We start from the raw sequence: 10507 nt of genomic DNA, 5'->3' as shown, positions 1-10507 counted from the left end.
GAGGACACGTTGTTTGGAAGGATGCATCACAATATTTAACATATTTAAAGAAAAATTTCCAAACTTTTCAAATTTCCCCCAGTAGATAAGGACTAAAGGTGTTATATCGCGATCTCATGAGTAATATAAAATAAGAAACACCATTTGGAGTCAAGCAAGATTAAATAAGGATTTTTCAGCACAAGAAGTGTCGGTGTTTTTGACCTTTGAACGATTTATTTGTCTCCACACAGTAGGTGTTATAACCAGAATAAGGATGTCATCATTCGAAGAAGTGCCTCAGTATTCTACGTATGATGTTATGAACGTATCAAACGAATCGTTTGTAGATTACACTTCAATGACTGACAGTACGCTGCATGACCTTCGGAACTCCTTTCTGCTTTACGTGTTGCCAACAGTAGTGGTTGTTGGGACAATAGGTAATCTATTAACCATTGTCATCATTAAGAAAACAAAACTTCGTGAATTTTCTGTCGGGTTCTATCTTTACGTCTACGCCATTGACAACTTGCTCACAATTTACATGGCTTATGGATTGACATGGCTCTCTCACATAGCAGGAATACCGGAAGTGGAAAACCTATCGAATTGGGTATGTCGACTTTGGTCGTTTGTCTACCGAATGGTGATGCATTCTGGGATATGGTTTGTAACCGCTGCGCTAATAGACCGCTATATTAGCATAGCACATCCTGATAAAGCGATGATGATGTGTCAAGTTTTCATGTCTAAAATAGCAGTGCTAATTATTATGATCGGGATGGTATTTGTCAGTGTTCACGGGATGTGGAGCTATGAGTTAAATCTCGGCGGAGTGTGTTTTCCCTACCTAGACCTTCACTTCAAGATATGGCACTGGACCTCCGCCTTATGCTACGCTTTCATCCCAATGAGCGTGTTAATCTTATTAAGTATGGTGATTCTATGTGGTATGTTTACGCGGCATCAGAATCCTCGCGTGACCATGCGTGATACGGATCCCAGTGACCTTGTGACCCTTGTGCTTTCTCTTGCCCTTACGTTTCTCGTCCTGTCACTACCAGCTACCATACTAAACATCATCTATATGAACCTCCCTTACGAATACCTTCTGGATCACGACTTTATGAACAGGTTTGAGATTGTACAGCATGTTACAGATGGGATGACTTGTGGTAACCCAGCTATATTGTTCTTTGTTTGTGTTGTATTTTCGTCGTCCTTTAGGCAAGAAATGAAACATTTGTTAATAGGCTGGCGTAAGAGACGAAGGTCCGCGGCTGTGAATGAAATGAAATCTAATGACAGTGGTGCTCATATTGTAGAGAGCCAGAGTAACGATACACTATTGTAATTTATATCGCTATATCTAGATGTGGAAGAAAACAATATAAATGTAAACCTGCCTTAGCGATAACCCCTGTATAAAGACCACCTGCTTATATAATATATAATAAAGACCACTTTCTGAGTGTGCGACATGGTCATATTCAACACAATTTGATCTGTGCATGAAGGCCACTTGGCTATAAAGACCAATTCCCCTTGTTCCTTTGATGGTCTTTATAGACAGGTTGACTGTATCGGTGAGGTAGGTCGGTAACCATGACGACCAGACCTGTTGAGAAAGGCTAACTTGACTTTCCAAGGTCTATCATTACTCATTTTGTAAACAAACATATCACGCCGTGGGTTTCTGCCGGCAATGGCGACTCGTTAGGTAACTGATAACTAGACACATGATCTCCTCTCTTTCATCAAGCTTAGAGTTAGAGACAAAAGATCACGTTTTTATCAGCTATTGCGATTAGGGTTTGATATCGGTCACATGATCATACTAAACTATAAATAGTGTTACACTATTATTTATAAAAGTAAAGTCTGCGATCGACTGCTACGAAATATCAATATATGATATCTTTCAATCTAAGTATGGTTTTAGCTGTCGTTTCCATAATAAATTGTATGAAAGATCTGAAAAGTTCCAAAGCTTATGCCTTTATGTTATATAACAACTACAGCTATTTTTATATACACAATACGTATGACGTTAGCCAATTGGCACTCCTCGGGATCCGTCGTGACCAAGATAAGATAATCATATATGGCTCGCTATACTTCTCATCCGGTTTATTTGCACTATCTCTTATTTCATATAATATGAAAAATTCTTATATATTTTGTCATATACACACTACGTACGTTATCAGTTAATTGACACATATCGGTAAATGATCTATCGTGACCAAGACAAGACGAACATACACATATATAGCCTGGAGGCCCTACCCATAATTCCAAGCGCAGGATTATGGGTAGGGCCTCCAGGCTAACACATATGTGGCTACTTCGGTTGTGGTACTTTTTCTCTATATGTCTCTTTAATGCTCTTTATGATCTCTTTTTCGTATTTTTATGCGTGTTGCCGTATCTCGTTTGTGTTCATCAAATATGAAACAAATTGTTACATGTTTTCATATCTCATCATACTACCATCTTTAATCTTCAAAATTTCATTTGCTTGGTTAGGGCCTCAGGGGGAATAAAGCAATCATGTTATGAATTCTGTATTTAAATTTGCCCATAGTTTTGTCTATCTGACAAAAGAAAACGCAATTTATACACTTTAAGTGGAATTTTAATTCGAAACTTTTATCGTTTATTAACATGCATTGATGCAATTGTACGTTTCAGAATATACTTTATAAATAGCTGTTGAAGTTAGATCGATATATAAAACAATCATGTAACACGAAGTTAGATTAATACCAGCGATATGTTTAAATTATGGTGCAACATGTGACCCTAAGAAGTACGAATCACATATATAGTGGCCAGGCGTTTTAATGTAACTAATTAACTCGTTTGATAAATTTGTACAAAAAAAGGTACCGCCAATACCACACTTATTACCATCTTCTGAACAGAACAAAAACAAAAATAAACAAAATGCTAATTTTAGAACGCGGGTCATCCTGTGTTTCCCTTCACTGTCTAAGTTACTGGACATTAGTTTACTATCACTGCACCAGACAGCAAAACAGCGAAAGGATCCTTCAGTGTTAGCATAGATAACGCGGGAATCTAGCAATTTTTGGTGATGTAACTTTATCCCTGGTAATCGATATATATATTTTTACGTTATAAATGTCATCTATAAAATCATATATTTTATAATACGTTATAGTATCCAAATCATTTAAAAAATTTTTTTTTGATGAATTCAATTTTCAATTCATTATTATGTGTGACATTTTGCTTTATGTATTTTAGCTTTGACTTCTGTTTCGTATCTCGGTTTTGTTGTCATTATCGTTGGTAAGTCCTAAAAGGCGAACAGAAACATACAGTCCATTCAGTGTCATTTAAAACGACTTTATATCGCCATTGCCATTTGTGTATGTCCTTTGACATTTGAAGCTTGCTAGATGACACTGCTACATTTTTTTATTGAAATTCCCTAATGGGAGTCATATGTCCCTATGCTTCTTCAAAGCAGAGCCTGATCTCAACATGAACATTTTAACAAATTCGTATCGTAGTTGAACACAACTAATCCATTTTCTTTCAAAAATGAACTAAACGATGCTGTTGCAATCTTTAAAAAAAATTCCTATCATTAGGCGAAACATTTTGTTCATTTAGTTTATTGAACAAGGTGAGACAGGGAAGGCCGTCGATACCTATTGATACACACAGTAAAATCCTAGTTCCTCAAGCTTTCGCCCATTTTCCTTATTGACCGCATTTTGCTTTCATCAGTTTTCTGTTCAAATGCACAGAACTGTTATAGAAACAAATGGTCACGTAATTAAGTAATCTGATACTCTCAGTCACTGGGTAGCAACTAATCATCAGCTAATTATCATCAACTAATCGAGTTTGACCTCACACATGTGTCCTTCCGCCTCTTTGCTGTAGAATTTAAATGGTAACGGTGACTACAATATTCTACTAGCCATCCGATCTGGTTGGTAATTATCACTTATCCGATTCTTATATATTCTTTCATTGAAAATTGAAGAATTCATCAGATTTTTTTTTTTCCATCATAAGTAACTGCGTTATAGGCCATGTTTTTTTCCCAATCTGTCTTCCGCTTTAGTCGGCCCCTTATATCAATATAAAAAACACAGCATCAACGATAATTTTAATGGTCGAAAAGTTATAATTTGCCGTCATACTTTCCATCCTAGCTTTCTGAATTCTGTACAATATTTTTCATCGATTAAAGAAAAATCGACAAACATGACAAAAATATGAATTGTTAAATAAAAATGGCGTCGTGTGGTACCGCTAAAATATCCTCTATTGTCTCTATCGCCATTTACTAAGCTTAAGCTGTATATACTAAACAAAAACCTGAGTGGTAAGCTCTTAGTGATATTATAAATACATTAATAACTACATTTCGATTCAGCGTATAGAACTGTTAAGTTATCGTCTGCTCCGTTCAGTTGTCGTCTGCTCTCTCGCTATAGGTGTGTTTTGGCGCCTCGCGTGGTGACAGAGACTGACTATTGTTAGATATAGTAAGAAACCGAAGTATGTAGAACATCACTGGAATGGAATGTTTTCGTTACAGGGTTTGAGTATGATGACTTGTAATCCCATTCATTAATAGCGTAAAGAGGAAAATAGGGGGGTTGCTCATAAACTGTACAGAACATTTGATTTTCTTATTGATTTTTGGCAGACTAAGAAAACAAATTTTCATAAATATTCATTACTTTTCAAGATTAAGTATCGAACCCTAGTTACTCTGAAGTTAATGACGAAACAATTGCAAAGATAATTTTAAAACAACAACTATTTTATTCATTATATTTATTATCGTATAACAGGCTAATATTTTCGCGGGGATGATATTTTCACGGGACATGACCATGTTCGTGAAAATTTGATTCTGAGATTATTGAGAAATTGTTTAATCGTTTTATACCATGATAACCTGGTTCCTGCTTCATGAACATTCCTTAAACTTAAGTAATTCTTTGAATTAAAATTCTCCATAGGAAAGCATTACAGAAGTTAAGGAAAAATCTTAAGTTAAGGATAAGGAGCCTTCCTTAAAATCCGTAATGCTTTCATATGGAGAATTCTAAGTTAAGGGAATCCTTAAATTTAAGGAATGTTCATGAAACTGGACCCAGATATATACAATTTGAAACGGCTAAAATCGTTTTAAAGACTTAAAACGGCTTTAAAATAAAACAATTCTATTGTATTGCTAAGTTGCTAGAATATTGACGTTTTATATAACAGTCGCCCACAAAACTTATTTTGTGACTGTTATCATAGGACACAGCATAGCACCTTAAAATGTAATTATGTATTGATTGCAAAACTGCTTGTATCAAACCGGCGAGACCATTTTTACACTTTAAATATTCATAACTGTTTCACAGATCGGTTGTTAGCATATAGAAAGTGGCTGTTTGCTCTCTCGCCATAGTGCCAGCAGGCGCCAAGCAGATATAAGGCATTGTCATACCATTGTGTAAAACTACATACAGGCTCTGTGAAGAATATTTCCCAAGAGTATTTTGACTTTGCTGAAAAAATCCATTTTCTTGTTAAAAGAAGAAAGCATTTCTTATGTATATGAAAGACGAACGAGATGTTGACACTTCTGAAATTATCTTTAAAGTGCAAAAACTATTAGACTCGTCATGACATTTCAATCTCCCAGACAACTCATCAGTGATGTTGATAGGCTACACCTAGAGTCTAATAGGACAATAATTAAAACACTCATGATGGTAACAAATGAAAAGAGAGAGTACACAAATAATTATAATGTACTACACATATATCGGAAGGGAAATCTATTCACAAGAAGTACAAAGGATCATTCATTAGTTATTTAAGAATAAGTTCAATCATCTCATTATCTTTCAAAGAATCACAATAATGAATGCTTTAAGGATGTGTTAAAGTTTTGTGGATACTATTTAATTTCTGAACAGTTTTGATATTTCAATGACATGCAAGTCACATGACAACTACAATAGGTAAGATAATAACAAACAGGGGCGTGCTGGTGTTCCGAAACGTTCTGTTGGGGAACAGGCACACGTCCACCTACCTCCGGCTAGACAATAACTCTCAAAGGCTTCGAGCTAGCAACTAAGTGATAGAGGCTTTGTCAAATATCCTAACTAGTTTGTTACTGTGGCTTTGAAATGAATTAAGAAATATTTTGAATTCTGGTATACAACTTGTCAAAATTATATAAAAGGGATATTAATTTACAAGATATGTATTTGAAATAAATACTCGTTGTCGAGGAAACACATAGTTTATTCTTCAAGACTCTCTATTGCTTTAGAAACAAAACAATAACAAAAAGTCGGTGACTTGACAAGTAAACTACGGAGTGTTTCCTTGTATATATAGCCAAAAATTTGGAAATAGAGACATTTTGTATCACATTTATTGTATTCTGGTATTAAGATAGCAACATGCTCAAACAGCTTAATAATTAATTTTTAAATTTTTAAATTTCTGCTTTTATTTTTCTTCTGGTCGATACCATGCGTACAGTTGGGTCAGTGCATTATAAGAACACATACATATTTCATTTGAAGGGAAATGTATTACTATGGTAACGTGTAGCAATTACCACTCGTAAGTGTCAAACTGCCAAACGTGCGACTTATATGCCAACAGCCATTGTTATAATGCCAGGACAATTTCAGACAGCTTTACAATTAATTACAAAGAAACAGCATTGTACGGTTCAACCCCAAAACAAATTATTGTGGCTATAATGGAGGTTATTAAACATTGCATTTAATTAAAGGAAGCTATTGGCCGGTTAGTTAGATTAGAGGGAACGAAAATTGTATGTCTGTATTGGCGGAAACAAAAACCTTTGTGTGATTGTATTGTAGGAGGAAATATTATCTTTGGTTATATTGGACGTAACGAGATTGTGCGGGTATTGTTTGCCTTTAGAGGTGTTTGACATTGCTATCTAGACAAGGATAAATTCATTTCAATGTTCATTCATAGTGCTTCCCATCGGAAGTGAGATGTGCTACATCCGGTGATAAAAACGGGCATTTCAGACCTGCCAGACGATCCGTATACTAAATGTATCCACAAGGAGATATCACTTATAGCAAACAGTAAATATTAATTTGAAATGCATGACAATGTAACACTGGTTTGCTAGTAAAACGATATCTCTCGTCTTCTAAATTGGCTCTATAAAAAGATAATATTAGTAACATCACATAATCCGTCTGGTATCCAGTGAACGCCCACCATGTAATATTTTTTGCATATGTCATTAGTGTTATATAACCTGGGTACATTTTTTTCGGCTAGAAATCCACTGCGATCTCATGAATTGACGTCGAACTTCTAGGACGTTGTGACAAAATCGCTTTTTGCGACGCATTTTTTTTGACATTCTTCAAAAAATAGATAGTTGTAGTTATGTGATAGATAGTATCTTATATTTGTGTTAATTTCATAAAAGATTTTATGCCTCGAAGTTTTCATTTTTGCTTGCCAAGGCTCGCAAAAATAAAAACTTCTTGGACTCAGTTTCATAAGATCTCATATGAATTGAACACTTATTTAATATCCCATATATATACCTCCATATAATATTCTTCACTGAGTCAACAATAAATATATGGTCTATGAATTGTCTGGCGACTTCTCTACATCTGGTTCTTCTTCATTATGACGATTGCCCAGACATCAAACACAATAACTCAAATCAAATCAAATTGTCATATTCCGTCTTTGCATATTACAGAGTTAGCTCCCTTGCGGGTATGTATCGATTATTATGTCACTATCTTGTAAGCGCATTTCACGTCGTTTTCTCAGAAAAGTATGACGTTTCGCTCGCAAACACATGACGTCACAATCAATACCTACCGCAAGGGGAGATAACTCTGTAACATGAAAATACAGAGTACATTGTGTTATGGCGAAAATGATATTTAAATAAAGATACTTAACCTTAATCTCATAAAAAGATAGGTCTGATATTACAACATATGTGTGTGGTTATATATAGGTTTAGATAGTGATCGATGGTCTGCCCATAATCCGCCTCATCTGATCTTCGTCATGCAGATTCACATATTATGAACGTAGGACTGTTGTTTTGCTCGTCTAACTCTGGCTTTGCCATTCATCCTTAGCACGTCCTTGAATTCGATTTTCATTTTGTTTATCATTTTGACACATTTCATATAACAGAATTGTTGATATATCGTATTGCTTTACTGTGATAGTTGCGACAAGCGTGTGTAAAATTGTACAAAATATTGTATTAATGTATGAGAGACACTGTACAAAATGTTTTATATCTATATGAAAATTATTTTGAAGCCTACCCTCTATTGATATATGTGCTATAAAGGTTATCAAAGCTGACATGAGCATCAGCTTTTTGCTCCACAAACCGACATTATGATAAATTGATTTTTCAATACTACATCTGTGTGAACGTCTCAGACTGTTGTAATGCCCGGAATATATCTAAATCTCGTTAATCTCCTGAATATGTAATGCCCGGAATATATCTTAATCTCGTTAATCTCCTGAATATGAAGAGGTAGCGTTAGCCTATCGGTTAAGATGTCCCGACGTATTACCACAAGTCCTCCACCCTTGGGTTCCGAGTTCGAATCCCATGTTAGGCATTTGCCATATACTGACCGCGGGCGGTGATTTTTGCAATGAAATGCTGTAAGTGACACTAAGCACATAATTTGAAATCGAATAAACCCCCAAAATAAAAATTGAATGTTGATTTTGTTTGATATCTGGTTGTATTTTAACATTAGCTTGCGTTTTGTTATCTTTCTGACATATTGTTTAAGTATTTTGAATAAAAACATATACATGCATAAACTATTTTGCTTTTTCATTTTAGTGTTTTGTTATATTTTCTTTCCGACAGAACAGTTTCTGGCAGAAACGCTGAACCTTTTTTTTTAATCTTTGACCTAAATTACCAAATTATTACCGTATTGCCGTTTATAAAGAAAGTGAAAATAAAGAAAAATTGTAACGGACTTTCCAACATGCAATGTGGATAACTGTAAAAACCCTTTTAGAGGCAGCTATTGCATGCATAAAAGAGCAAAAAAAGTTGGAAAACAGGATAATGTATACTATGTGTAAAAGAGTTGTAAATAACTCGCTAACATTCCATCTCCGTCAAAGGAAACACGCCTACAGCCATTTTGTTTTTCTTACGTCTTTGCTACATTTTGAGGGCCGCGGTGGCCGAGTGGTTAAGATGTCCCGACATATTACCACAAGCCCTCCACCTCTGGGAAGCGGGTTCGAATCCCATGTGGGGCAGTTGCCAGGTACTGACCGTTGGCTGGTGGTTTTTCTCCGGGTACTCCGGCTTTCCTCCACCAACAAACCTGGCACGTCCTTACATGACCCTGGCTGTTAATAGGACGTAAAAATAAACAAACCAAACCAAAATTGCTACCTTTTGTTTACTAAACATGTAATTAACTATCTCTAATGGCGCTTTTACAGACTACCTATTTCACTATAACAGCATGGCTGCGTGGGAGTCGGATAGTCCCGACACAAGTACATTAGTATTGAAAAACATTTCCATTCTGTTATATGTTAAAAATTCATTTATATATCTTCTTACATAATGACTTTTCTTTAAATGTTATTATCTATATTTTTAAAAGAAACCAGACCAAAAACAAATTCTTTGTTACATCGACAACTGCTTCATTGCAATGTGATAGGAATTGGCCCACTTCAAACGCGTGCTACTTCCATCTCAGTTTCAATTTAAATGTGATATATCGACATGTTCTGTGATTCACCTCCTATATGATATATGTCTTACGTTTTTCTTGCCGTTTTAGTTCAAATAATTATTATTCTAATCTCAGCTTTAATTTAAAAGTGAAAAAATTGAAGTTTATGCTTTCAGAGCATATTGATTACATCTATATAATATAACTACGTGTTTACATTACACATCCCATTCACTGTAAATGTGCTTCGTCCCCAATGATAACATTGATAATTGCCATCTTAATTTCACCATTTTGACATTTTGATCAATGGCATACATTCTGTAATCAAAATAACAATGCATTGAAAACAGCCTTTTTATTATTTCTTTGTTTATACAGTTGATCCCCTTCGTCAGTAAAACTGTTTCGTGTTATTTTGCGATCGATAGTTTGACCGACCGTCCAGACACACAGAGTGGCCGACACTGAAGCGGTATCCGGCAGACAACCGTTTTATTTGTCTTCACATTACGGTTACGTCCTTCTACCAATTACAGCAGACTAAAATAAGGGAGATACAGTCACAGCAAGATATACATCATTGTCACATGGTAGACACGACTGATGTGGATGTCTTGTCCTCTAGGTCAGTCGTGGTTTCCTTGTCCTGTTTTCATTAATTCAACATTGATACAGTTCAAGACATACACAACCATATCAGGTGTCTCAGAGGCTTTACATGGGTAGATCTTTCCGAAAATTTCGTGATATTT

The 10507-nt window shown here is 35.4% G+C and overlaps 1 protein-coding gene across 1 annotated transcript; it reads left to right on the top strand.

Annotated features, from left to right (window-relative positions):
- The first annotated feature begins 256 nt into the window (after positions 1-256).
- On the top strand, positions 257-1336 carry LOC138329886 (atypical chemokine receptor 2-like). The gene has a single exon (XM_069277175.1). The coding sequence runs from the start codon at positions 257-259 to the stop codon at positions 1334-1336; it is 1080 nt and encodes a 359-aa protein (XP_069133276.1).
- Positions 1337-10507: the final 9171 nt, after the last annotated feature.

The sequence above is a fragment of the Argopecten irradians genome, chromosome 8 (assembly GCF_041381155.1).
Source record: "Argopecten irradians isolate NY chromosome 8, Ai_NY, whole genome shotgun sequence".
Classification (NCBI taxonomy): domain Eukaryota; kingdom Metazoa; phylum Mollusca; class Bivalvia; order Pectinida; family Pectinidae; genus Argopecten; species Argopecten irradians.
Note: the sequence above shows the minus strand (reverse complement) of the source record. Positions and strands in the feature narration are given on the sequence as shown.